Source organism: Takifugu flavidus, chromosome 13 (assembly GCF_003711565.1).
Source record: "Takifugu flavidus isolate HTHZ2018 chromosome 13, ASM371156v2, whole genome shotgun sequence".
In the NCBI taxonomy this organism is placed as follows: domain Eukaryota; kingdom Metazoa; phylum Chordata; class Actinopteri; order Tetraodontiformes; family Tetraodontidae; genus Takifugu; species Takifugu flavidus.
The window spans coordinates 1,143,386-1,169,111 of NC_079532.1; the positions used below are offsets into that span (position 1 = coordinate 1,143,386).

The 25,726-nt window shown below is 43.0% G+C and overlaps 6 protein-coding genes and 1 long non-coding RNA gene across 14 annotated transcripts; 3 read left to right on the top strand and 4 right to left on the bottom strand.

The window, feature by feature from the left end:
- Positions 1-38: 38 nt before the first annotated feature.
- Positions 39-1,994, top strand: commd9 (COMM domain containing 9). Of its 2 annotated transcripts, none has more exons than XM_057053143.1 (6): positions 39-320; positions 745-861; positions 1,054-1,193; positions 1,389-1,423; positions 1,510-1,613; positions 1,727-1,994. In XM_057053143.1, exons 1-6 carry the CDS (start codon positions 267-269, stop codon positions 1,853-1,855), a joined length of 579 nt encoding a protein of 192 aa, XP_056909123.1. In that variant the 5' UTR covers positions 39-266; the 3' UTR covers positions 1,856-1,994. The 2 variants fall into 2 exon arrangements, with proteins under 2 accessions (XP_056909123.1, XP_056909122.1); XM_057053142.1 differs by having other exon boundaries at positions 282-433.
- Positions 1,876-11,384, bottom strand: LOC130536886 (L-fucose kinase). 2 transcript variants are annotated; one of them, XM_057053126.1, is made up of 23 exons: positions 10,747-11,381; positions 10,110-10,261; positions 8,027-8,077; positions 7,832-7,957; positions 7,683-7,755; positions 7,508-7,605; positions 7,349-7,429; positions 7,156-7,275; positions 6,837-7,008; positions 6,571-6,677; positions 6,395-6,496; positions 6,032-6,208; positions 5,719-5,792; positions 5,280-5,635; positions 4,911-5,142; positions 4,546-4,712; positions 4,256-4,477; positions 4,028-4,171; positions 3,701-3,820; positions 3,284-3,471; positions 3,052-3,151; positions 2,667-2,890; positions 1,876-2,440 (listed from the first exon to the last, which is right to left on the bottom strand). In XM_057053126.1, exons 1-23 carry the CDS (start codon positions 10,826-10,828, stop codon positions 2,363-2,365), a joined length of 3,246 nt encoding a protein of 1,081 aa, XP_056909106.1. In that variant the 5' UTR covers positions 10,829-11,381; the 3' UTR covers positions 1,876-2,362. The 2 variants fall into 2 exon arrangements, with proteins under 2 accessions (XP_056909106.1, XP_056909105.1); XM_057053125.1 differs by having other exon boundaries at positions 7,832-8,077; positions 10,747-11,384.
- Positions 10,119-19,082, top strand: nedd1 (NEDD1 gamma-tubulin ring complex targeting factor). Of its 4 annotated transcripts, none has more exons than XM_057053131.1 (17): positions 10,119-10,141; positions 14,315-14,348; positions 15,033-15,176; positions 15,410-15,504; positions 15,622-15,738; positions 15,813-15,953; positions 16,077-16,306; positions 16,647-16,845; positions 16,988-17,108; positions 17,199-17,321; positions 17,423-17,473; positions 17,537-17,623; positions 17,702-17,865; positions 17,932-18,115; positions 18,183-18,342; positions 18,410-18,476; positions 18,560-19,082. In XM_057053131.1, the coding sequence occupies exons 3-17, from the start codon at positions 15,041-15,043 to the stop codon at positions 18,662-18,664; spliced, it is 1,980 nt and encodes a 659-aa protein (XP_056909111.1). In that variant the 5' UTR covers positions 10,119-10,141; positions 14,315-14,348; positions 15,033-15,040; the 3' UTR covers positions 18,665-19,082. The 4 variants fall into 4 exon arrangements, with proteins under 4 accessions (XP_056909111.1, XP_056909108.1, XP_056909110.1 ...); XM_057053128.1 differs by having other exon boundaries at positions 10,121-10,141; positions 17,534-17,623; XM_057053130.1 differs by lacking the exons at positions 10,119-10,141; positions 14,315-14,348 and adding an exon at positions 13,890-13,913 and having other exon boundaries at positions 17,534-17,623.
- Positions 11,797-13,845, bottom strand: pclaf (PCNA clamp associated factor). Its single transcript, XM_057053145.1, has 4 exons — positions 13,686-13,845; positions 12,856-12,936; positions 12,601-12,781; positions 11,797-12,244 (listed from the first exon to the last, which is right to left on the bottom strand). The coding sequence occupies exons 1-4, from the start codon at positions 13,729-13,731 to the stop codon at positions 12,214-12,216; spliced, it is 339 nt and encodes a 112-aa protein (XP_056909125.1). The 5' UTR covers positions 13,732-13,845; the 3' UTR covers positions 11,797-12,213.
- Positions 19,083-19,325: 243 nt separating the features above from the next.
- Positions 19,326-21,567, bottom strand: sycp3 (synaptonemal complex protein 3). Of its 3 annotated transcripts, XM_057053139.1 has the most exons (9): positions 21,444-21,567; positions 21,181-21,347; positions 21,008-21,092; positions 20,875-20,909; positions 20,595-20,712; positions 20,336-20,435; positions 20,112-20,210; positions 19,892-19,996; positions 19,326-19,628 (listed from the first exon to the last, which is right to left on the bottom strand). In XM_057053139.1, the coding sequence occupies exons 2-9, from the start codon at positions 21,305-21,307 to the stop codon at positions 19,575-19,577; spliced, it is 723 nt and encodes a 240-aa protein (XP_056909119.1). In that variant the 5' UTR covers positions 21,308-21,347; positions 21,444-21,567; the 3' UTR covers positions 19,326-19,574. The 3 variants fall into 3 exon arrangements, with proteins under 3 accessions (XP_056909119.1, XP_056909120.1, XP_056909118.1); XM_057053140.1 differs by having other exon boundaries at positions 21,008-21,089; positions 21,181-21,518; XM_057053138.1 differs by having other exon boundaries at positions 21,181-21,518.
- Positions 19,596-23,529, top strand: LOC130536897 (uncharacterized). Its single transcript, XR_008953498.1, has 2 exons — positions 19,596-19,762; positions 22,791-23,529. It is a non-coding gene; the product is annotated as an uncharacterized LOC130536897 (long non-coding RNA).
- On the bottom strand, positions 21,760-25,588 carry actr6 (actin related protein 6). The gene is made up of 11 exons (XM_057053133.1): positions 25,237-25,588; positions 24,868-24,985; positions 24,713-24,781; positions 24,494-24,617; positions 23,754-23,889; positions 23,620-23,676; positions 23,362-23,460; positions 23,073-23,151; positions 22,823-22,994; positions 22,339-22,477; positions 21,760-22,058 (listed from the first exon to the last, which is right to left on the bottom strand). Exons 1-11 carry the CDS (start codon positions 25,302-25,304, stop codon positions 21,929-21,931), a joined length of 1,191 nt encoding a protein of 396 aa, XP_056909113.1. The 5' UTR covers positions 25,305-25,588; the 3' UTR covers positions 21,760-21,928.
- Positions 25,589-25,726: the final 138 nt, after the last annotated feature.

Here is a 25,726-nt window from a genome sequence, read left to right on the forward strand (position 1 = left end):
GTTTTTTTTTATATTTTTACTTCAATCAATTATAGTATCCGGTGTTTGGAAGTGTGATTAGATAGAAATTCTTTATTTTATATATGCATTTCCAAGACGGACCAAACGCTTTATATTTCAACTGACATTTGAATGAATCTAATGCCACTAAGTGTTTCTTCTCGCACTGCAATTCTGGATTTCATGTTTGTTTTCCAAGTCTGTTGTTGCACTTCATTTCCCATCAGACGTAGCTCCGCTTATCACGTGACTGGCGTACCGCCAATATGGCTGCCACAGTTGCTACCGAACATTTCGATAATTTGCAACTACTTCTTAAGGTAATATTCGGAATTTAAAACGCTTAAATGAATAGATCTTTGGTTTTTAAATGCGTAGTTTAATTTGTATAGTAACTGTTACAACCATGCTAATATCAAATAGCCGTGAGCAGGTATGTGCAATTCATGCTAATATAGCTAGTTTTAAAACGATGACAGTTTGCATTTACGTAGCTGGTTTTAATTTTTTTGTTAATGCATTTAGTAAATCCATTTGAATGCGTTTTTATCTTTACGTAGGAGGAATATTTATAAATGCATTTATAAATACGCTTGCTTTATAAAAGCGCAATGTATTGGAAATCTACTCCTTAAAGAAATGAAATAAGAAAGAATACGTAAAATGTCCCTGCTCGCTCTCATGACTGCACTGCGTCCCAGCTGCTGCTGTTTTTGAGGTATCCTCAAGTATGATTATCTTCAGGCTCCATCCAAAGATGCAGTGAGGGACGTTTGTGTTCAGAGTCACAGACATCCCAGTCGGTTGCTTGCAGAGACCACAGCAGCTACATTCAGCATCCCTGCAGCCCAGGCTGCCCAGGTAGGAAACTCGTGCATGTTTATACAGTCTCCCAAAGAAGGATGAGATGATGCTTTATTCTTTAATAGTTATTTACTGCTCTGAAAATCACAATGGATTGGAATGAAAAACAGAATTGATACATTAATAAAAACCACAACCAATTAATTAATGAGGATATTAAAATAGCTAAAGATTATGTCTGTCCTGCAGCTGGTCCAGTCTCTCCACGTCCTATCTCATCACGTCATCTTCTACAACCTGAGCACTCCAGAGCAGATCCTCAACCTCTTCCCTGAGTCCTTCCATTCTAGTCTGAAGAACCTGATCACCAAGATCCTACTGGAGAATTGGTGTGTGTGCACCTTAATCAAGCTCCACCATTCAGGAGGTCTGACAGGACCTCTTTTTCTTATGCATAAGTCAGAATTCTGAAACATTTTGAATGAGTCATATTTGTAGAAGGAAGCACACGTGCACACAGATAAGCTGTAGTATATTAAATCTGTATTGTTGATTAGCCTAAACATTAGCCTCATGTTTTTCAGTCCAACATGGAGGATAGAAGCTCTCAATAATCAAAGTGAGTAAAATTTATGTTCACTGTGTTGTACAGGTGTGTTTGTGTACAGCCTTTAACTGTGTGTGTGTGTGCACATGTATTTTTAGTCTCTCTCCCTAAGCTGAAGGAGATGGACTGGAGAGTCGACATGGTGACAGGTTCAGACTCGGTCAGCCGTCTGTCTGTCCCCACCTGTTTAGTTCAGTTCAAGGTGAGTAAAGAACAAATGAGCCTCTGTATCTGTCGTCTAGTCAAGTATTAAATAGGTGCTTGATTCTAGGTGACAGATGTGATCTTTTGAAATGAAATCTGTAACCCTTCCAGATGGAAGACACTTCAGCAGGTGGGGGTTCTGATGTGGTGACGGTGGAGTTGAGCAGGGAGTCTTTGGACACCATGCTGGATGGACTGGGACGCATCAGGGACCAGCTGTCTGTGGTTGCTGAGAAATAAGGACGTTTGCTAACACAGTAGACGTTTACAGACTTTATTTTTATTATTTTCAGTGTCAAAGATATTTGACTGAGTTCATGATTAATAAATTAGCCTCCCCAGACCAGAGAAACAACAGACAACTGGTGGTAGACGTTGACTTTGGTCCAACTTTTTGTATTAATTTGGCTTAATGCGGTTTAAACCGAGCTTCATAACTGTTATTTTTTACACCTTTCATATCAAACTCCTAAAACAAAAGAACCCCGGAAGAAGCTTCCTAAATATGTAAAAATCACTTAACCATTCTATTATGAACTCTAAATAACACATTTTCAACATTCCAGCAATGACTCCTTTTCTGATTTAAAAAGTAAAAATCATAATACCGGTAAATACTTTTGTCTGATTTCAGGTTTTGATCAGGTTAAATCAGGGACATTTATAGAAAAGGATCATTATCAAATATAGTCATGGGGAAAAAATACAGTATTGATGGCTGTCAACAGAATCTAAACCCAGAATTATTTAGTATCCTCCAGGAGTGCTGGCGGAGATCCCGTCCATGTCTACCTCCATGTAATGAATGCTGAAGTCCCCCAGTCCCTGTAAGAAACCACTCATCACATGGCTGGTTCATCCTGTGAGCTTTGCATCTTTAACTACATTTTAAAGTTCCTCTTCGTTTGAGTGGCTCTTCACTGATCAACTAAACATTTTAGATTTTTACATTTTTATTCATTCTCAAGTCATTTGACCAGGAACCATATCTTCAGCCAAAGGTTCTAGTTTTCTAGACTTGTATAAACAGAGTAATTGATCACTTCCTCACCGGAGTGTTGTTGAGGACCTGGAGCACTTTCTCCCGCTGCTGAGGCTCCCGGGTTAGCACGCAGAGGAAGCCTCCCCCTCCGGCGCCAGCCAAGGTCTGACCCAGGACCAGTGGCTTCAGTGCCTCCATCATGGTCTTCACTGATGCTGGCTCACAGCCAGGAGCCATCACTTTCTTAAGCCTCCAAAACTGGTCCAGACATGCCCCCAGTCTGGAAAGTGAACCTGGAAGAGGTGGGAGAACTTATTTATACTGCAAAGATTAGAACAACACTTGACAAAATGTCAGCATTTACTCAAATCCCCCAGAGACAGGTGAAGGTGCTATAGAAACCTATTGTCTAAAACAATACATTTATTTGAATATAACATTCAGCCCTTCTCACCCTCTAGACAGGCTTTGGCACATTGCTCAGCATTGGCCACCAGGTCATGGGCATTCTGAACAATGGCAGGCAGACGACTGTACCAGCTACGAACCACATCCTGTGGACAAAGTTACTCTTGTTACACAGCAGGCAGCAATACACAAGTTGCACATACAGTGGATGATATCAACCAAATGGTGGCATGAATCATTCTGATGCTGCAATCAGACAGCAGGTTAACGGGACAGACCTGCAGCAGGTTGCGAGCCAGGCGTGTTTTTCCTGTGTACACCAGCAGGAGGTGCTGCTCCAGAGATGCCAGGAAGTCCTCTGGAGGACGGAGACATTCTACTTCCACCCGCAGAGGCAGCGAAGCCCTGGAACGACCCACCTTCATTCCGCCCACTAGACCTCCCACCTGATCCTGCCAGCCCCCACCTGAAGTCAAACAGATGCCATGATTTTAAACCAAGAAGACAAAAAAGGAAAATCCAATGACTTTATTTCTGGGCTTTAGCAATTTCTGTCATTTTGAGTGAGTGTTTTACATATATACTAAATACATTTAAGCCTTTCATATCTGCAAGTCCACACTAACTTTATCTTTATTTGCAATTATTGGCAAGCAATTCTTCTTGTTCACCCCTACATATTAGCACAGCTTTACCTGTGGTGAGAACCTGTTCCACGTGGAGGACAGCGTGGATAAGCGAGTCTGTGTCATAGGTTCGACCGGTACACCTGTATACAGCAGCCAGTAACGCCCCCGCCAGGATACTACTGGTACCTGCAGTAAAAGAACTGGTCGCTTACCACTCAGAGAAGTCCCTTTTTTATGATACGACAGTGGTATAAACGTCATTTATGTGTTCTACCTAACCCTCATAGAGCGCACACGAATAAAATGGGAAAAAGTTTCATCATGAAAATCATCTCATTGTGGGACAGACTGCAGGGTTAAACACCACATGCTGCCATGTTGTGGTGATCTCACCCAGTCCAGATCCTGTTGGCAGCAATGACCAGCTGTGGAGCTCCAACCCTCCCCCCCAACAATCCATCAGCTGATCTCTCAGAGACTGACTGGAGGAGAGAGACACCAGACCGCTGTACACACACACCGCCTTCAGCAGGGCCCCTGTAACACACACACAGACATACACGTGAAATTAGAAGAAATGCATGAATTTCTCTCAGGCTGTTTGAGAAGCCAATCACCCACCAGGCGCCTGAGGCTGACAGTAGTCCCTCATGTCATCCAGGCTTTCACACACCAAAGAAAGGCCCCTGTCTCTTCCTTGAGAATGGATACAGAGCACGATGTGTGGCTCGCAGATGCGTCGAGCCCTGGCTCCAATAGGACACTTCCCATCCACCTTGACTGCAATATTAATTACACAGCCACCATGCTCAAAGGCAATGGGCGGCGTGTCGCTCCAGCTGCCTGAGCCATAAAGAAGCTGTCAATCAGAAACTGTACGCACTGTAAATCACAATATACCATCTTCCCACCTGCCAGGTCTAGTCGGGCTGGACACTCCACTTTATGCCACTCCTCCAGAGGTGGCAGCTCACCCTGGCCAATGGAGATGAACCTGTGTGATGACATCACAGCTTTTCGCAGCAGCACCTGGCTGGCTCCTTCATAATGCCGCGCTGCTCTCACCAGCAGATCCGGCCTGCAAGAGGAAAAGTGGAATGGATTGTAGGTGTGAGATAATGGAGCTAATCACCATTGCCTGTTTCCTGTTTAACAAACATTTGTGAAAAACATTCCTGGTTTGTAGGAATTATTAACAGCATCTGAATAAGGAAAGTACCATCAGAATGATTGTGGAGACCCGTTAATGCAGATGTTGCAGTAACGTGCAGCTCACCTGCTAAGCCAGTTCTCTCTTTGTGCAGCCAGGGCCTGGACCCCACCACTCAGGTCCTTCTCCAGCAGCAGATAGGCAGAGCTCCAGGCTTTGTTGGCAGCTGGTCCACTTCTAAGGCCACCTTTACCCCCCGCCATGCCCACCAGCACATCGGCAATACAGGTGAGGCAGCGAGCAGCCAAACCCAACTCTTCCATTGACTCCACCTCCTGCTCTCCACATCCTGCTGCGACTAAATGTAAGAGAAAACGTAGTACAAAACACATGGAACAGCTGTTTGGATGTACCGAAAACATGTTCACCGGGGAGTTTTCCGTCACCCAGGCTGTGATATAGAAGTGTTTTTACCAAAGAGAAACTGTAACTCACTGTTGTCCAAGGTCTCCAGCAGAGCCTTGTGTTGGCCTCCTAGCACCGCCGCCCTGAAGCAAGGCAGCAGGCAGACATTTGTGCCATTGCACAAGGCATCGCACACTCTCCTTCTCCCTGCAAGGTAAAGCAGCTCCTCTCTCCACTGTAGCTCCGCCTCCTGGTGGGTGAGAGCCATCACCTCCTTCAGAGAGAGCTTCCAGGCTTCCTTCCACATCTGTAGAGATCCACTTCCTCCCAGCAGCCAGCCGACACCTCCCTCTAGACCCACAGCACCTCCTTTTGGAGAGAAGACTGGAAAGAGTCGAGCCTCCAGGAGGGAGCGTTGTTCTTTTTTTACCCATAATTCCTCTGGCCTAAGAGAAGGATTGTTTTCAGGATTTTTTGTACTTTTTTGTACTCTAAAATTCTCTTAAAACTTGTGTACTAAAAAACATACTGAATTCCAGTTCTGCTGCAGAAGTGGTTCCAACTCTGGTTAAGGAAGGAGGCTCTGGCGTCATCAAAGGAGCTCTGGGGAGGAATAGCAAGTCGAGGAGACAAAAGAAGAAGATTCTTATAGTTTTTACAGTTTTTCCTGTCCTGAGATGAAAATAATTCACTTTATTGACTTGATTTTTAGGTCTTAAAGGATCCTCCTTATCTTTTTCAAGCCACCCCAGTTTGAAAGGAACTTTTTTTTACACCTATTTTTATTGTCAATCCCATGGCAACAGTAGTCACACATTCTGTTAAGTGTTGTTGAATGGTACCTCCAAATCATCTTGTGCTCCCATCACTGTGAACACTTTCAGCTTCAGCTCCCCCAGCTCAATGAAGCGTCCCTGGATAATGATGTCACTGGCCAGGTCCAGCTGCCACAGCGGACATTGCAATGTCATCATGTTGAGACCTGACAGCAAACAACCTGTTGGAACCTTTAGAGGACCCTGGTTGGGAAGTGAAAACAAGTCACGGCTGGAATAATGAAAGTAGGTCACATTTGATCAGGAAAAGGGATGCTTGCATTTATGTGATGCAACTAATCAGTGATTTTGTTCTTAAATTTTAAATCTGTTGATAATTTCAGTTGTAAAACAACAGCATTTTCTTGACATCGGCAGTAAACTCCTGACCTTTAGGTGACAGTGTTGCACCACTGCTCCTGTCGCCACTGTGACATCTCCCTCCAGAACACTATTGATAATGCTGGCTCCTGGGTTGACCCCGCCAACTTTCTGCAGACAGGGACTGTTGTAGTGTCATGGATGCAAACTAGACACGTGTGACTGACGGGAACAGGAAGTGTCACCTGGATGTGGGACAGAACATTTCCGTCTGTGCAATTCTGGCTCAGTCTTTCCACGTGTTGCTTTCCGGACAGATTGAGGTAGTCATAGCAACCGTCTGGGACGTATGCTGTGGGAACAACACAAGAGCAGAGGAGATGACATATCTACCATACCTCAGCGCTACATCAGAGCCAGTCAGGGTCACACATAAGTAAATGTAAAAGAAAACGTGCCTGTGAGGGCATCGGGTTGTTTTCAGTGTGAAGCAAGAGCTCCGGTTACCCACCCACAGTGAGGGGAGTTCCTCTCAGGATCCGCCACAGCTCTTCCCTGCATTGTCTCACTGTCTCCCCCTGAGGCCCAACAGGAGAACTGCAGCCAGTTCGTTCCTCCCTCACAAACTGGTCCTGAGTCACATCTGAACAGAGACACTTCAGCACATCCAGGAACAAAGAAACCTGAGAAGGACACAGAAGAAGAAGACTGGGCTGTTTTCAAAATTAGCAGAGAAGCCAAAGTGTCCTAGCGATAAGGACATGAGAACAGTTCTGAGAAATATTATTTGTGTGACCGTTACGAAGCTGTCCGTGTACACTGACAGTTACCTGCAGGGGCGGAGCTCCTGAGTCCAGGCCCAGATAGGTGCAGCCATCCAGTGGAGGAGTGACATGAGTGCGGAGTAACTTCTCTGACACCAAGCTACTGAAAAAGACAGGACCTGACACCTGCAGACACGCAGAGAGACGTTTTCTTGTATTACGTATTGAAGAGATAATCAGCACAAACAGGAGGACCCACCAATGGAACTTTCCCATCAGGCATCAATGCTGGCCTGAGCTGGTCTTCCGTTCCCCTATAGATGATATCCCGGACGTGACCCTGGGAGACAAATCATGAGACCTCAATGAAACCCTAATGTGCTGCTCTGCATCAAAACAAAACCAACAAGTTGAGCACCTGTTTGTCAGACAGGTAGACTCCATGACTGAGCGCATACGAGATGTCGCCTGGCAGCGCCAAGGCCCGAGCACCTGAGAACCCCTCCCAGGACATGACTAAGACACACACTCAATGGTCAGTACATTTACAGTACCTGACGGACTCAATTCTGTGATACTGCACTGAAACTGACCGAAGTCTGGAGGGATGGTGAGGATCATGTCGGTGCTGCAGACCCAAACACCAGGAGGGGAACCGGGACAGACCTGATCGTCCATAAAGACATGCTGAGCATATTCTGATGGATGGTGAAAGGTGGGGTGTTGTTTTTCTGCAGCAGACCTGATGGTTGAGACAGTTCAGCAGCAGGTCCACGCAACAGACCGGAGCGTGGATGCTCTGGTCGGGGTTTTCCACAGACAGCCAGCAGAAGGCTCTGCTGCAGGAGCTCCAGGGGAAGTCACGACCCTGTGGGAGAACAAACAACCCTGAAGACGACAAAGGCCAGACACAGGTGGAACCTCCAGCAGCACTCACCGTGTGGAGAATGAGGATGTGAGCATCATGCAGGACATCAGCTGTCACCACCTGAGGGTAGCAGAGCTCTCATTAACGCTCATGTTAACTCTTTGACGCTTTGAGGAAGCCCCATATGAGATTATAGTAAATGTGTTGTTTCACTGTGAAGAATATGATATTTGTCTTCTTTAAAACACAAAATAGATGAGGAGCATCTGCAAAGAGTGGAGAGAAGAAGAATTGCTCTTTGTGAAAGAATACTGCAGCAATACTGCTGAAGAATACTGCAGCACCTGTTCAACCAGAGCCTTCATCTTCAGAGGATCCCAGTGCTTTGGAAGACATCCTGCCTGGTCCCGGTGCCAAAGAAGACCCATCCTGTGGCACCGAGTGACTACAGGCCAATAGCACTGACCTCCCACATTATGAAGGTCATGGAGCGGCTGGTGCTGACACACCTCAGACCTCTGGTGAGCCCCTTTCAGGACCCTCTGCAGTTTGCCTATCAGCCCAAGGTGGGGGTTGATGACGCAGTGATATACCTGCTGCAGAGGGCTTACTCCTCCTTGGACAGACTAAACACCACAGTGCGGGTCATGTTCTTCGACTTCTCTTCTGCCTTCAATACCATCCAGCCAAGACTGCTGAGGGCGAAGTTGGAGAAGATGCAGATGGATGCTCCCCTTGTTTCTTGGATCGAGGACTACCTGACAGGTCGGCCACAGTTTGTGAGACTGCGGAGCTGTGTGTCCGACCCCCTGATGAGCAACACAGGAGCTCCTCAAGGAACTGTGCTCTCCCCATTCCTGTTCACCACCTACACAGCCGACTTCCAGTACCACTCTGAGACATGTCATCTCCAGAAGTACTCGGATGACACAGTCATAGTCGGGTGTGTGGAGAATGGACAGGAGGATGAATACAGGGACATTGTGGAGAGTTTTGTCAGGTGGAGCAGGGAGAACCTTCTGCAGCTCAACGTGACCAAGACGAAGGAGATGGTGGTGGATTTCAGAAAAAGCAAGTCCCCACCCTCCCCAGTCTGCATCAGTGGGAAAGATGTGGAAATAGTCCCATCTTACAGGTTCCTGGGTGTCCAGCTGGACAATAAACTGGAGTGGTCCACAAACACCGATGCTGTTTACAAGAAGGCCATGAGCAGACTCTATTTCCTCAGGAGACTCAGGTCCTTCAGTGTTTGCAGCAGGATGCTCCAGATGTTCTACCAGTCTGTCATGGCTAGCACCATCTTCTTTGCTGCAGTGTGCTGGGGTACAGGCATTAAAGCAAAGGATGCTAACAGACTCAACAAACTCATTAAAAAGGCAGGGTCTGTTGTTGGCTGTAGACTTGATAACTTGGACGAGGTGGTGAGGGACAGGATGGTGTTGAAACTGCGGACAATCATGGACAGTCCCTCCCACCCCCTCCATAACACAGTGGACAAACTGAGGAGCAGCTTCAGCAACAGACTCCTGCAGCCTCGCTGCTCTAAGGAACGGTACAGGAAGTCATTCCTGCCGTCCGCCATTAAACTCTATAATTCACTCAAACCAACTCAACAATAATTGTGTAATGTTTATGCTGTAATTTTATTTCTAATTTATTCTATATTTATGTATATATGCTTATAATGCTTATAATATGTATATATTATATTATGTATATATTATATATATGCTTATAATATATGCTGTATATATGCTTATAACATTCTAATCTTATCTGTATTTATTTTTTTCTGTCTCTTTACTCTGCATACGCTGCTACTATAACTCAATTTCCCCACGGGGATGAATAAAGTCCATCTTAATCTTAATCTTAGAACAGCCAGACTTTACATAAGCAGTGGTTCACACCCCTGAGGAGGATCTCACACTGTACAAACACGTGATGGACGACACGCCTCAGAGGCAGAACAAACAGATTGTTTTAAGCTTTCCTTTACCTGAACGAGCCATGAGCCAACATTGTGGCCTCGTGGAAAAATTAGATGGCATAAAATTCTAAGTATTGGTGAATTGAGTAACCGACCTGACAATATAGAGATATTATAAATTACAGTGGCCAGTTGAAGGTGACAACACTCAAACCAACTTACAGTGTGTCCGGCTCTGTTGCTAAGGTGCTCCACGGCGACCAGCAAAGCATTGAGCGTCGCACCTCCACTGCCCAGCGGCTGCTGACGATCCGTCACCGTGGCAATCAGCATGTCCTGGGGGAGAGAGCCACGCTGCTGCCGCAACTCTAGCTCTAGCACACACACACACACACAGTATATCAAAAATGATATACTGGAAGCAGTCCCTGCGGCGGGGGCATTGGGGGATTGTGCCCTCCCACAGAGTAAGCCATTCCAGCAATGGCCTGGACACTATTTATTTTATTTGGTTTATGTTTTTTTACCTTGGAGTGGTCATCTCTCTATTATTCCTATCTCAATTCTTTGACAAGCGACAACGCGAGCAGGAAGCAGTGACACTTCTATTGGGCTCTCAGGTCAACAGTAACACTGGAGTAAACATTTATGTTAAGAGAGGCAGCTACAGGCACACCTCTCGCGCAGCAAGAAATATAAAAACTTTAAACCGACAGAAATGAAATAAACAATAGTTTGATCGGAACGCAGGAACATCAGTAATCTTCCAAGTCCGAACAACAATCGGATACCCAGCGCGGGTTCGATTGCGTGATTAATGTGTTCTTTAGTAATTCTGCAGAACTTTGAGTGGACTCACCCCTGTGGAAGGAGTACACGCTGTCTTTATGTTGGCAGGTCAGAACCACCACCGTCCACCTGAACCCGCTGCCTCCAAACATCTTCTCACAGCTACTGAAGCACGTGAAAGATCCTAACTACGCTGCTGCACCAGGACCTCTGAACTCTTCTGGGACGCGATGGATCTCCGTGTGATAGGCGGCAAACACAGACAGCGAGGCGGATTTCGCAAGACAATGAAGTTAACGGTGCCTGGATCGTCCCAGTGCAGTCCTCGGTGCTTCGACAGACCTTCAAAGGAGAAATTCGGGGAAATAAATCAGGTTCTGAAGTCTCTCTGCAGGTTTATCCTGTTGGATAGCTTTTGACTATACGGGCTTCCGTAGGTTAGTACAATGGCGGTTTGATTTTCGCTTTGTTTTTCAAAAGTCAGAGACTATCAAAATAAAATCTTAATGTGCCTTCTTCATTGTTCGTTGCTATTATTTGCCTTATAATTTCCAAGTGAACAGAGTAATTGTGTATGTGAGGTCCGAGCGGCAAGCTGATCTGAGATCCAGAAAGAAACTCTAACGTTGTTCTTGTGACATGAAGAAAGGTTCTCCTGGAGTTCTGGCCAATTCTCCACCTAAGGGTCAAAGAATGTGCATACATACATACCTACACACACACATACACTATGTGTATATATATCTTTTAAATACATACAATATAAAAGGGTATATATACTTTGTGTATATATATATATAAAATTTTAATTGCTGACGGTTCTGCAGAACAAGTTAACTGTGTGTATGAAACAAGTCAAAGAAGCAAAATACCTTATTTAGCTGGTTTTACCACCAAGAACATTCTTCTGGAATGTTTAAAGAGGAATTCTAGAAAAGATATGCAGGAAAGAAAGCGACTTAAACATATAAAACATCACAAAAATGAGTTAAGTTATAACCATGTAACCTTTTACCAATTTGTATCAGCTTTATAAAAGGTGCTGCTTGACTATTGTGTGGGTTTGTGTGACCACACCCCCTTCAGAGTCAGTATATTATGGCAAATAACACCTCCAAACTGACTTTAACAGCATTTTATTGTCATATTTTGCAACAACAGCTTTACTTTAGTTAAAAATACCATACAGTCCAACTGATGCAACTGGACTTGCTAGCATTTAAAAACACCTGTACTGGGAGAGAACAATCACATTTTGCCTCGTTTAAAGTTCAGGTTAAACAGGAAGGAAGGAGGCGGTGAGCCAAGTAGCTGAAGGCTAATTTCCATAGAGACTAAAAAAACAATTTGATTAGAGATTTCAAAATTTGGCTAAAACTGCTGTTAAAAAAACCTGAAAGACAAAAAGAGCCTCCCAGTGAAAAAACATACAAACAAGTTTTATGAAATGTACAAAATAAGGCAAGAAAAATTATATACAACGATGTACATTAAAATGCCACAAGAGCAGATCAGGAACCAACAACATTCATCATCTTCAGTCATCGTCATCAGGCAGCGGTCTTGACCTGCAGACAACAGAATGCCAATCATTATCAGACTGTAGCTATACCCTCAGCACAGCAGTTATGACAAACTGCATTATGACAGTCTGCATTATGTATTCAGCCAACCAGACCCAAAACATCTGCAGTAAATTCTCTTTATGTGAATAATGACAAAGAAATTTTAGCCAAAAACTTTGTTTTATAGAAACCTTCCAAAAAGTCAAAGCAGCCAATTGATTGAAAACACTGCAAATTTAATTAATAACCCAAATAAAGCTGCAGTGATCAACAAAATCTGAGCATGCTGAAACTGTCTGCAGATACACAAGTTTTTCAAAGCAAAACTCATGTGAACACCTGTAATAATTCAACCTTACCTTCTGCTGGCCTTTGACATGCCACTTCCTCCAGCCTCTTCATCATCCTCAACCTCCTGGGGCTGCTGGTTTTCCTTCTCGGGCTTCCTCGGGGGACCGCCAAAGAAGTCTCCGATGCCTTTCTGCCAGGTTGGTGTTGGACGAGGACACACCGGGTTGCCGCCAGCATACTTGCCCTTTGCTGTGAATGAGACATAAGATCATGAAAATATGCGTCACGTGTTGCAGGTGATGTAGCGGCAGGCTGGAACTGACCAGGAGTGGAACACTGGCTGCTGGGTGAAGAGTTGGATGAACTGGAGCCCAGAGACTTCCGGGGAGCCGAAGCTGCAACAGCTGCAATCACAATCACACAGTGAAGATTCAGTCATAACGCATGACATGGAAAAAATTAAATAAATGTAAGCCATCAAATAACATTTACAAAATAATATGAAGCAATCATTTATATCAGTGTTGAAGAATTGTCAGAATTTATACTAAACGGGACGTTTAATGTTATACAGCAAAGCCAACCACGCCATAACCAAACCACATGTTAAGAAATATTTAAAGCTTGGCTCAAAACACTTTCCCTGCCATACGTGATCCTCGGGAGTGCATAAAAGCTGTAAATTAGCAGCACTTGGGGAAGTTTAGGTGGAGAAATGCAGAAAAGTGCATAAAGGTGCACCGCGGCGCTCAAAAGTGGCGCCAGTTTGCACTAAGAGAGAAATAAACAGAGTAGGAGACCGTCTCTAAACACTAAACCACGCCACCACACAAGTGGGAATACAACATTGAACAACAGGCTTGAAACACAATTTCCTAAATTATGTCCGGATGTCGTTCGGGCAAGGACACACACTGATGGCGGGAGGCTGCTAGGAACACAACTCCTGGATGTAACAAATTCGACAAAGTCATTACATTGCAACCTTTCGCTTCTTAAACAAAGACGTTAATACAGTATTAAGTGAAACCACTGACTTAAACAGTGGGTTTATTTCGGTGCGAATGTACTTTTGGCAGGCCAGACTGAATGGTCGCAACCACATAAAAAGATCGCGTTATTTGTAATGAACATTTCCTGTGTGTTGCTGTACCTTTTCTGTAGGATCCAGGAACACTGTCAGCCTTAGTCCTTACCATGTTGACGGCAACCTGGAAATACGAAATATAATTTCAACACCAATCGAGAAAGTGGATGGAGCAATGTTGGAAATCCCGCCTTGGTTTAAAAAGATGAACGGATGTGGGCGGGAGTCTTCTTCTTCTTCTTCTTCTTTTTCGATGAAGATGATGACACAAGCCTGCCCTCTTTTGGAGTAAAGGTATAATAACATCACATCGTTGCATTTAAAATACTTTATCCACTTAAAAATAATCTTATATATTCGCATTGATAACGATTAACATGTTTATGTATAATATCAATAAATAGATCTAATAAGGAATTTTATTACTGACGCGCACTTTAATTGTGATGTCTTATAATATAACTGGGCTTAATTATTTTGTTAAATTATCTTTTGTACGGCTATGTTTATTATTAGGGTAATTCTTACTAGATAGTACTCCCGTTATACATCATGCGAGTCAGCAGGTGGCAGTATTAGCTAAAGTGTAAAATCTCTCAGAAGAAGACGAAACTTTAAATACTTTTTGTCCTTCCCGGGTCGCGGTAGTGGCGGTCTATTAGTTGGTGTCACACTACAAAACAAAACAGCTAAATCGCCTCTTAATCTAACTTGATTTCATTTTACCGGGTATGTAGTACACATTAAAATGATGATGGCGATGAGACTGAATAATCTCCAAATATAAACATTGCTTTTACTTTTCCCCACTCTATTTGGTGATTGTTCGGCAACTTTAAACCCTGCTATGCTATGACTAAAGATCTCTTCTAGCTACCGAATTTTGACAGCAGCTAACCCTAGCTAAGTCACTTTACCTTCTTCTGGCATCGATTTTAAAAGTCTTCCGTGTTTAGTTGTAATAAATAGTGTTTTTCAAACAAAAAAAATATTGGAATAAACTTATGGCTTCATAAAATAGGCGTATGGTTCAGCTCACATTACTGCATCGAAGCTTTCGGAGTTAGTTTATTTAGTAATACTCTGACCTCTGTTTAAGAAAGAAAACGTGATATTTGAAAGTGTCAACTTTAGTCTACTTCCCAGTTTAGACAGAAAAATCGATATTGTGTGTGTGAAAAGTTCAGTAGTTCATCCACTGAAGATGTCATCATGTGTCAAAGATCAAAACACATGACAGCTATGTAACGTCTTCTTCTCATTTAGCTCATTATTCAGCCAGTCTATAACTTTTGTGAAAACTGAAGTAATCTCACACATGTCACTAACAAAGAAAAGATGAGAGTGGCCATAGTTGGTCAGAGAGGTCACAAATTGAGTGGATGTGTATTAATTTAATTTGTGTTTCTCCAGGCTTTGTCATGGAGGAGCTCAACCGTCTGGTTTCCACAGGAGACAATGTGAAGATGTGGGATGCATTTTCCATGGCACCACTGGAGCAGTTCAATCCACACAGCATCAGCCACCCAGTGGCACAAGCCTGCTGGAGCTCTAACAGTATCCTGATCAGTGTGCATCTTGATTGGAGTGTAATGTCATCACATGAGAAAAATATAAGTTCTTATACTTGAAAGTCACTTTTTCTTAAGGATGTGTTTAATATGGCTGTATTTTTTCATTTCTGAATTGAAATAATGTAATATTAGAATTTAAAAACTGTAGTTTTGTAAGGATCAAATTTTGCTTGTCTAAGCTGTTAAAGATGGGATAGTCTTGACCAGAACTTTCAGACCAGTACTTGGTGAGTGCAAGCAGCAGCGGAGACAAACTGGTGGTCTCAAGCCTCAAATCGACTCCAGTTCCAGTAGTGGAAATGGCTGAAGGGGTAAGAAGAACGCTCCTTTTTATTGCTTATTGAGTGTCATAGTAAAAAATAACTGAAGTAATAACATGAAGTAATACAGTAAACTGACAGCCACTTGGTTTATGATTACTCTTTCAGAAAAGGCAAACCCGCGTGTGTCTTAGTTCCTCATCTCAGTTCCTGGTCAGTGGAGGTTTGGACCACTGCGTCCACATCTGGGACCTCAAGACTAAGAGGCTGCATCGCTCCTTGAAGGTTAAATAATTTCTGAAACAACTTTTGCAATAGTAAATTACAACATGGTGAAGGTCGGTTTTCTTTTCGCTTAGGACCATAAAGAAGAGGTGACCTGTGTGTCATTCAATGCCAATGACAGCTCCGTCGCCTCTGGCTCCACCAGTGGGGACCTGGTCCTCCACAGTCTAACTACTAATGTGTCCAGCAAACCCTTTGGTCATGGAAGCAACCAGGTTGGACCACTTTTCTGTTGACCTGTCGTGGATCAATCAGACCCCCCCATCACAGTGAATCTGAGTTGAACAAATATGATAAATTTGAAGTTCCTTTATATCTCTTCTCCTGTTGAATCTCAGCCCATCCATGACCTGAGGCTGTCTCCACTGAAGCGATCCCTGCTGGGCAGCATTTCTGACAGTGGCAGCATGGTCCTGTGGGACGCCAACACACAGAAAGAGATCCATGTCTTTGACAGTGCCCATAAAGCTCCAGGCTGTGGTTTGGTCTTCTCTCCTGCTAGTGAGCTGCTGGTTGTCAGTGTTGGTCTGGACAAAAAGATCATCTGCTATGACACAGTCAGCAAAATGTGAGTTTTGTAATGATCTTCAGAAGCAAACCTGTTACACGGTTTCATCGGCCTGAGATAGCACTCCATTTAAAAAAGCGAGTTAGAAACCATGCGTAGAAAGTTGCCAACACAAACTTCTACCTTCACTCCTGCTGTTTGCTTCCCCCTGTCTTCCCCCTGTCCAGGCTTGCAGAGTTTCTATTGAGGAGCTAATAGGATTGAATCTGGTTTTAAAATAGACTGTGTTTTTAGACCTAGCTCCTCTCGTTAGCCAGGTTAGTCTCAAGAGGCCATCTTGGTGTTTTAATTGGACAAGTGTGTGAGTCTTAATTGCAGCGGGTGTGTTTTGAATCTCCAGTTTTCTGAAGTCCATCCGGGTGGAGAGTCCACTCACCGCTGTGGATTTCACTCTGGATGGTACTGGTCTGGTTGTGGGATCCACTCAAGGGAAGATTTACCACTATGACCTGAGGAACTCAAGTGCACCCACTCGGATCACTGTGGCACATAAAACCTCTGTTACCTGCCTGCGTTTCCAGAGCAACTTCAAACAAAAGGTACCCTCAGATGAGATTCACACTGTATTAGTATGTTAGCATCAGCCATCAGTAATGTCTGACCTGTAGTGTTTAACCCCAAACGACCAGCAATGGTGTGCATTTAAAGACAAGCCCTGGCTTTGTCTCTTATAAATGACAGAACAGTAAACTGGGCTCCGCCAAGATTGGCAGTACAAAGAGATCTTCAAACAAAGTGTTGAATCAGCCAGATCCTGCTGCGACCACAGGCTCTGCCCCTCAGAGACTGATCACCAAAACAGGTTTGTTCTTGTTACTGGTCTCCTGTGATCTGATTCTCAGTATTTGTTTGTAGTCCGCAACAGAACATGTCAGTGTTTTATGTCCAACAGGGGGCGCTGGCGCCGATGTGATGTCCTGGGAGGCAGAAGGACAACAGGGCCTGGAGCCTGGTGTCCAGAAGTTCAACAGTATCCGGCAAAACAGTCTGGACATCTTCTCTCCTGCTCGAGATGGTTAGATGATGCCCCCAGGCATTGATACATCAATAAATGGAACACATTTTCATCGTATTGCATTCTAAAACTTAGAGACTAATTGACAGTTTTTGTTACAGACTCCAAGATCCAGGGGGCAGTTGGAGATAGCATGTTTGGAAGAACACAAGGTAGAAAAGAAGACTTTAGAAAAGTCCTTATGTTCTGGCTCTAATGTTGTGTTTTTGTAGCAGCCACTTTGGAGATGCTGCCCAGAGATTGTGAGGGTCAGCCCGTCATCGGTCGGGCCAGTTTGGATGTTTTCTCCCCAGTCAGAGAAGGTCTGATTTCTCTTCACTGGTTTAACAATGTTGAGGTGATTTCTGTGAATGTGACCACTGTCATCCACTGTGTTTCAGACTGTCAAACAGCTACCAGTGCCCATCGTAAGACCCCCTTAGGGACACCTCTGGTAGCCTCCGCAGGGCGATGCTTCAGCCCGCTGTCTGTCTACCAAACCCCCCCCATCAAAGAGGAGGAGCCAGCACCTGCTATGGTGGCCGAGTCAGGTGACATCGCGAAGGTACAAACTCAGACCTGTGAGAACAGCAGTGTGGAGCGCTGCAGGATAACAGGTTTTCATCTTCAGCCCCATAAAACTAGCAGCTCCAGTTTGGAGGGTGAAGTTCATACCACGCCCCCCTCATCCCATCAGACCAATCTTAGCCAGCCAGCGCCACCCTTCTTCACCCCAGAACCAAGCCTCGGGAGAGCCAACGGCATTCAGACTCAGCTGAGCTACGATTCACCCACCCAGAGAGCCACAGCAGCAGGTAAACCTATGTGGGATCCCCTCAGCACGCAGAACAACCACAGCTGAATGATTTGTGCTTCCGACAGCCTCGTCCGGACCTTTAGGTTCAGCACTTTCGGCAGCCGTATCCTCTTCTCTCTCCCAGAACATCGTGGAGGTGGTTGGACAGGGAGGAGCTGCTCCTCTCACCTCCCTGCAGATCCACTTCATCCAAAATATGATTCATGAAACTCTGGAGGACTTTAGGTATGTCCCCGATAAGCACCACTGTCAGATGTGTGTGGTCATGACAATGATTGTGTCTCCTCTTAAGGGACACCTGTCACAGGGACATCGTCAACCTGCAGGTGGAGATGGTCCGACAGTTCTACATCCAGCTGGTGAGAATCTCTGCTGTTCTATGTCAGTTGGGATGTTCTACCTCTCAGAAGACACCACTGAATGTGGATTTGCTGTCTTTTAGAATGAGATCCACAGTCTGATAGAGAGATACTCTGTGAACGAGTCTCTGGTGGAAGAGATTGAGAGGCTGAAAGAGGAGAACCGCAGGCTGAAGACCAACTACTGACCTCAGATCCAGAGGTAGTGGATCTCCTCAGCCTTGAATTCAGACTCTCACACACTGTTTTTCACTCAGAACAGCAGCCTCCTGAAGAGGACATCTGGACACCTTATTCTACATGGCTGCCTCTCTTTAGTCGTATTTCTGTGCCTTGAGCCGGCAGAGCCTCCTAGTGTGGAGCCTGTCAGTGCCGTCATGTGTGCGAGTGGCTAAAGTTGTGTTTAATGGTTGAAAAAAAGGTAGATGGTTTATTAAAATAAGCCTCCAGAAGGCCTGAGTAAAGAAAACTTGCCAATTTCAACAAACCTGCAGCATTTTCATCTCCTGTCTGAACTTTTTTAACAATTTACATTTTCTCACACATGAGCAACCCTTATGGATTTTTAATGTAAAAAATAAAGATTAATAATGAATTTAAAACTTATTCTGTGTCCAAATCATCAACATTGTTAAATATGTCTGTCTGGTAATCTAAAGATTTCTGCTACATTTCCAGAGCCACAAGAAGCAATTTGAAAATGAGCTCCAGGATAATTAATATTATCCAACATCAAATGAATATGCCTTATAGTTATAATAGCTTAATAATTTGATAAGCAAACGGTGAAAGGGTTTCTTTAGTTGGCAACTAAAACACCAAAAACTACACGAGACTTGTCTACGTCAATCCAGCTAATTCAAATACTTTTTTATTTTTCACATTTAACTGTTGCAAAAATCACAAAGCTACTTTTGTTTTCAACTGTCACCAAAAGAAATCCATAAAATAGTAAAATGAACAGACATCCGTTAAGAATCACCTTTAACATCTGCCTCACTGCGGCTGAAATCACAAACCTGTCGTCAACATTGCAGTTACACCAACATTAACTTGGTGACATTGACCTGGCCCCTCTGGTGCCATGGCAACGAGCAGCTAGAACAGCATGGACTTCAGGGACTTGCGGACTGTGGCCATCTCCTGCTGATGCTGCACAATTAGACACAGCCAAAAACATGATCCTAGATTATGTGGTCTAAAACTCAAGGAAATCCCTCAACTGTGACTTCCTGCAGTGTTTCAGAAAATTTTATGGCTGGATGAGCTCAAATGAACATCAAAAGGTAACCATTTGAATTACCGTACATGTTTAGATAATGGAATTACATGGAGATAAAAAGATAATGATTCATATCCAACAGCCCGTAGTGTTCTTGGAACTCTGCACTCACTCCTTTTCTCTCTGCACTCACTGTGTCTATGAGGATCTTCTTCTGCAGTATGGCCATTTCCTTCTTCAGCTCTTGTTGTGCCCCCTGCAGAAAAGTGTTGTGGCTCCTCTCCATGTCCTCCATGTCCTAGAGGAGTTGGAGAAACAGGTTGATCGCAGAATTAAAGTGGACCTCACACTGTTTTAATTACAATTAGTAAAAAAAAATCTGGTGGGTAAATGTGCAGTTCCCACATCATCACCTTCACAAACTGCTCGTACAGCTCTCGGACCATCTTCAGCTTCTGGTTTTGCACCACTCTAGCCTGCTGTAGGACCTTCAGTTGCTGTCTGAACATACTCTGCAGATGGCAAACATCGTGGAAGCAACATCATCACACTGGATATATTGTATATTATGTGAGAGAACTTTTTTCTCTGGTGGATAGCAATGCTGTCCAAATTCCGCTATAGCACCAGAACCAACATTGAATTTCTCCTCCTGCTCCTCAGATCTCTGGGCTTCAGTCTCCCACTGCTGTAAAGCGGTTGACACCTGCTGAGAGTACTGCTGTGTAATCTTTTGTCTAGAAACACACAGAAGATGTATAAAAATAATGGTCTTTATGTCCGTACATCTCCTCATGACAATGCACCTGCCACAGAATTTTTGGAAAATCTTAAAAGATCTTATATCTCAGGTCAGTGACTTTTATTCACAAGTCCCAGGACTCAGAAAGCCAAACCTTTGGCCATGGTAGGTGTTCCAAAGCTGCTCCAGTTTGTTCTGGCTCCCTTTCATGTAGTTCTTTGTCAGACATTCCAAGCGTTTCCTCTTCACCTGCATAACCTTACTGATGTCAGCTGCAAGCAAATGTAAATTAGATGTACCACTAAACATCTGATCTGGGTGCAGACGTGCTTTGATAAATTACTCTCACATTGCGGTTAATTTACTATGGCAGGAATGATCCACTTTATGCTGTAAATATTTATCAAAAAAATGTAAAACAAAAATCCACTTACATCCAAATTTCTCCAACATGGATTGAACCTCATTTCTGAAAGAGCAGAAAAATGTTCAGTTTAGTATCCATTTACAGTAAGTGGTTATTCAAGTGGCTTATTTGAAAAGATATTACGATGTAACAGTGAATACCCCACAGCACACCGCGGCCCTTCCTCTTCCATTTCATTGGCGTTTCTCTTCTTGGTGGACCTTTCTGGCATCGAAGTCTCAACTTCTTACAACAAAATACAAAATGGTTACGCATTAATTAGCTCAAGCGCTAGCTAGAGCTAACGAAGATAGTCAAAGCCTACTACTCTTACTTCCTCTGACTTCGTCTTCTGATTCACTCAGTTCCTTCTTTTCATTTTCATCTTCACCGAAATCATAAACATTTTTATCTTTTTCTTCTGGGAGCTTCTTTTTTAACTGTTTTCTCGATGTCGTCATGCTTTTTGAGCTTCCGTAGCTAACAACCTGGCTACACTAGCTGTAAAAAATATTTTAGAAAGTTAAAATCTTTTTGAAGATTTCAACCTTAAGTGATTTTGAAGATTTTTGAGTAAAGTTTAGCGTAATGTCTTACAAAATTAGACAAAGTAGCCAAATGAGTTGATGTAGATCAAAGTTTCGCTCTTCCCGCCACAATCAGACCGTCGGTCCGGAAGTTTATTATGAAGGTCCTAAAATCCCATAACAACTAAAAATATGAAATGATTCACGCAAACAAGTTATTTCTACCATCGAATAGTTAATTACATATTACATCTACTGAATTGTAGATTAGTGGTACCAATTCTAATGAGAAATTTATTGTTGAAATATTTCATTCACAGTATCTGAGATAATTTGATTTCTGCATTTGGAATCAGTTACACAGAAGGCGGGTTTTAAAAATGAACTCACTTTTCAAAGTTTACTGACAACAATAAGGAAATACTTTAACATACATACAACATGTATAAGGATACATAAAAATGTAAAACTTAAAACACTATTTCCTGGTTATCCTTTAAGAAAATCTGAATTTACAATCACAATCATTCCATGGCTGAGTTTTTTAAATTTCAGTCAAGTATCAAATTTTTCTTCACAAATACAATGTCCATTCTCTTCGTAGTCTTCTCGTGTCACCACAATTTCATCGTAGTCTGGACTGTGAGCGAGCAGCTTCCCTCCTTCCCACGAGTAACAGATCGGGCTGCATGAAAAGACAAAACACAAAATGAGGGGGATGAACAATACACAGCTGCTTCAATGCAAGTTCTACTTCAGCATCAGCCAGTTAGTGCTGATCTAAATTCCGTGCTCACACTCTTGTGAGGTTCAGACCTAGACAGTGCAGCATGACCCACACAGAGACAGTCATTTTTAGCCAGACATTGTTTTGTATGTTTATTGACTCACAAAATCATAATTTAATCTGAGAAAGTTCACTATCACGGCTGTAAACTATTAAAAAGGAATTCCCTGGCACCTACTTCTGTGGGAGCAGAACTGACACAGGTAGGTGGGCAGGGACAAGCGAGCGTAGCTCAGCCTGCAGCCGTTCCCTGAAGCCTGGAAATAAAGTGTTCCCTCCAATAATGATGATATTCTGGTAAAAATGAGGTTGCATGTCTGAAGAGGGAAAAAAGACAGTAATCACTCACTCATTCAGAAAATCAGGGTTCCAATTAAACACAAACATTTTCTTACATTTTCTAACCCTAACATTTTCTTAGGTTTCAGCCCTTTTCTGTGCCTGAAGGTAGAATTCCCAATTCCTTTTATAAAGAGATGATGTGAGTGAGAGTTAAACCATCTCTGTCCATTCCTGTTGGATGGTAAATGAACCCGATTCCTTCAGTGTACAAATTAAAGTCTTCTTTGATTGTTCTATGAAGCTTTTATCATATTAGGTGAATGCTAATATTTATGCTGCCATTTTAAGGCTTCAGGGAGAAATGCAGAAGAACAACAGACCTTCTGGTAGAGACTGGATGGAGTCAACGATGGCCTCCGGGATGCCCATCTCCTGGATGCCGATGTCAGATGGATGGAAGAGCATCTCGGGGACAGCAAAGCGCTCGTTGGCCAGCCTCAGGATCTGCTCACCTGTTTTGTACTTTCCACTGAAGACCATCTCCTCTTTCGGCTGGTGGACAGAGAAAGGAGCCGTCAGACCAGAACACAGGTGTCGCTGTGTGACCACAATTCAAAGGTGTTTTCTCACCTTACAGAAGCCCTTTTTGATGGAACTGAAATCTGGAAGAACATAATCCCTCATCACAGTGTTTTCCTCCCCCTTCAACCTGAAAACAGGGACAGAACAGGCTGTAGCTACACTGTTGTCTTATTTTTATTTCATCTGAACTTCTTGAAAGAGGATTTGAGCAAATCCTGAACTACAGTGACTACACAGCGAGCATGATTTGACAATATTAAAAACATTATTCTTTGCTAAAACATAACATTGACTATTTCATTCTGCAGTGTGATGGCTGTGGTGTAACTGGGCTTACTGGGCAATCTCCATGTCTTTATAAAACTGTTGGGAGACGTAACAGACGTCCTCCTTCACCTGGTTGATGACATAGGTTTCATCCATGACATGTAACTGGCTGGAAGGAAGAATATTATTATTTTTTGTTTTTGTTTTACTCCCTGAATAAAACTAATATTTTCTTGCAGTTATGCTCTCATTCTCTCAAATCTATATTAGAAGTCAACAGCCTTTATTGTCAGTTCAGTGAAGACATCTAGTTTTTAAGCTTCCTTACCGATATGAAATGATCTCTTTGAGGTGGTTGGTCAGGAGTTTCCCTCCTACATTGATCCTGCAGAGAAGAAGAAGCCATCTGTGACTTTTATCTTTTATGACTGCTAACAATTATTAATGCTGAGGTTGCCTGACCTTCTGATCCCTTCTTTCATTTTTTTGCTGCGGCAGTACGGGGCAATGTGGGTGAAAGAGAATCCACTTTCAACCACCAAACAGCACAGTTCTGATGGATTTGTATGGAAGTAGTGATGAGCACTGAGGGAGCCAGCTGTACAGGGAAAAAAATAAAACATGACCATAAAGACTGACAACCACAAGAAAAGAGCAAATGTGCATGTCTATATTCATTTAAACGTGATAATATACAGTGGGGGAAAAAAGGTTAGGTTAGTGGTCTACTATGTGCTAATGGCTAAACAAAAAAAACAACAACCTAAAACTTAATTTATGACAGTTTTACGATGTCAGTTCTTTTTTTGTATCAAAGTTAATAATGTTGAGAACTGATATCTTCAAACTGTAAAGAATTTAGTTTTGATAGGTTTTCTTGTAAATACTTAACAAAAAATCATTTGTATCCATCTGTCTAATGCAGACACAAATTTTGAAACACAAAAAGATTGTTTCCCACAACTGTATTATTTAAATGTCACACAAACAACAAATAAAACCAGATTGTTATTTTTAAAAAATTAAAATTAGGGCCCCTAAGGCAGAGGCGGTGGGTGGGTGGGAGGGAGGGAGGGATGGATGGATGGATGGATGAATGGATGGAGGGAGGGATGGATGGATGGATGCAAATGTGTCTTCCAGTACTCTATACTTGTAATTTCTTGTAGTTTTGCAATTGTCAAGTGTCTAAATTGACTAACCATTTATTCTGAGAGCTGACTGGAACTGGTACTCCTCAAAAAGGATTTCATTCATTGATTCTTGAATGGATGAAAAGTTGAAATACGGTTCAGTGATAATGATGCTGGTATCTGCAAAGTCAACCTGGATATACAGGATCCAGAGGGAGGGAAAGTCAGATAGGATGAATATTTTTAAACAATTGCAAACAGCAAGTCAGAATGAAGTACAAAATAAACCTTAAACATCTCTTTTCCAAACAGGTGGTCCCACACTTTCCTCTGGACATCCCAATTGACCAAATAACCCTGAAGTGAAATGACAGAATTCTGATCATAAAGAAAATTCCTCTGTGAGAAAGACAAGACTTCTGCCTGTGTCCACACTTTCTTACCTTCTGGAAGGGTAGAATGTAAAACAGACCTGAAGGATCTTTGATCTCATCGAGCTGGTTGGCTGTAAACGTTTTTAATCTGGATGTTTTGGAACGAAACTGGCAGTTTGGAATCACACTGAAGCAGAGACAGGAAAGGTGAGAACAGAACACTGCAAGCAAAAGAATTGTTAATGCTGTTGGTTCAGAGATTATCATCGGGATGTATCTATGATCACAGATTCCAGAGTTCAGTCTGTGAAGTCAGTAACATTACTTAAGCAAAGTAGTAGGCTATCGTTTTAAAAGTGAACTTGTGTTAGACAACTGCGGGCTCATTATCTCTACCCGTAACCAAACATTAGCTGCTTTGCTAACAGGTTAACCTACCTGACTTTTTCCAGACTGTATCCTATTTTCGCCGTATATGCTCCGTTGTCAAGCACCAGCGTGGCCATTTTAGTCAGTTTACAAGCAGCCACATACAAAAAGTCCAATTAGTCCACAAATGAAAAACAAATTTGAAACAATTTCGACAAAAGAGCTGAAGCCTTTACGTTTCATGCGTCAACTTAGCATTCCCCAATCAGGAGCAATTTCACTTCGACGGCTCAGCAAAGCGACCAATCAAAATTCCCAATGCTCATTGGCTGCTGCTACAGCCAATCAAAACCGACGTTTTGGCTCCTTCAAGAAAAATGTTCGGCCAGAGACCAATCTCCGTTATTAGTTCCGGAGCAGCATTAAATGAACTGCGTTGTGTTTTAGAAAATGTTTTTCATTTCAGAATTGCTAATTATAGTGTACACTTAAGGTGTAAGAAAAACATAAACATAACATTAGTTAAAATGGCTTTTATCTTACAATAAATGTCATAATT

Excerpts from the sequence above, each read along its gene's own strand:
- nedd1 (XM_057053128.1), top strand. The coding sequence starts at position 15,041 with ATGGAGGAGCTCAACCGTCTGGTTTCCACAGGAGACAATGTGAAGATG. Across the intron at positions 17,474-17,533 it reads CATGTTTGGAAGAACACAAG|CAGCCACTTTGGAGATGCTG; the intron begins GTAGAAAAGAAG and ends GTGTTTTTGTAG. Across the intron at positions 18,116-18,182 it reads CCAGAGAGCCACAGCAGCAG|CCTCGTCCGGACCTTTAGGT; the intron begins GTAAACCTATGT and ends TGCTTCCGACAG.
- sycp3 (XM_057053139.1), bottom strand. The coding sequence starts at position 21,307 with ATGACGACATCGAGAAAACAGTTAAAAAAGAAGCTCCCAGAAGAAAAA. Across the intron at positions 21,093-21,180 it reads AGAAGACGAAGTCAGAGGAA|AAGTTGAGACTTCGATGCCA; the intron begins GTAAGAGTAGTA and ends TTTTGTTGTAAG. Across the intron at positions 19,629-19,891 it reads AGAAGATCCTCATAGACACA|CATCAGCAGGAGATGGCCAC; the intron begins GTGAGTGCAGAG and ends CTAATTGTGCAG.
- LOC130536886 (XM_057053125.1), bottom strand. The coding sequence starts at position 10,828 with ATGTTTGGAGGCAGCGGGTTCAGGTGGACGGTGGTGGTTCTGACCTGC. Across the intron at positions 3,472-3,700 it reads GGAACAGGTTCTCACCACAG|GTGGGGGCTGGCAGGATCAG; the intron begins GTAAAGCTGTGC and ends GTTTGACTTCAG. Across the intron at positions 2,441-2,666 it reads AGGTCCTCAACAACACTCCG|GGACTGGGGGACTTCAGCAT; the intron begins GTGAGGAAGTGA and ends GGTTTCTTACAG.
- pclaf (XM_057053145.1), bottom strand. The coding sequence starts at position 13,731 with ATGGTAAGGACTAAGGCTGACAGTGTTCCTGGATCCTACAGAAAAG. Across the intron at positions 12,937-13,685 it reads TCCTGGATCCTACAGAAAAG|CTGTTGCAGCTTCGGCTCCC; the intron begins GTACAGCAACAC and ends TTGTGATTGCAG. Across the intron at positions 12,245-12,600 it reads ATGTCAAAGGCCAGCAGAAG|GTCAAGACCGCTGCCTGATG; the intron begins GTAAGGTTGAAT and ends TGTTGTCTGCAG.
- actr6 (XM_057053133.1), bottom strand. The coding sequence starts at position 25,304 with ATGGCCACGCTGGTGCTTGACAACGGAGCATATACGGCGAAAATAGGA. Across the intron at positions 24,986-25,236 it reads TACAGTCTGGAAAAAGTCAG|TGTGATTCCAAACTGCCAGT; the intron begins GTAGGTTAACCT and ends TCTCTGCTTCAG. Across the intron at positions 24,618-24,712 it reads TTGGAAAAGAGATGTTTAAG|GTTGACTTTGCAGATACCAG; the intron begins GTTTATTTTGTA and ends CTGTATATCCAG.
- commd9 (XM_057053142.1), top strand. The coding sequence starts at position 371 with ATGCGTAGTTTAATTTGTATAGTAACTGTTACAACCATGCTAATATCA. Across the intron at positions 1,194-1,388 it reads AAGATCCTACTGGAGAATTG|TCCAACATGGAGGATAGAAG; the intron begins GTGTGTGTGCAC and ends CATGTTTTTCAG. Across the intron at positions 1,614-1,726 it reads CCTGTTTAGTTCAGTTCAAG|ATGGAAGACACTTCAGCAGG; the intron begins GTGAGTAAAGAA and ends TAACCCTTCCAG.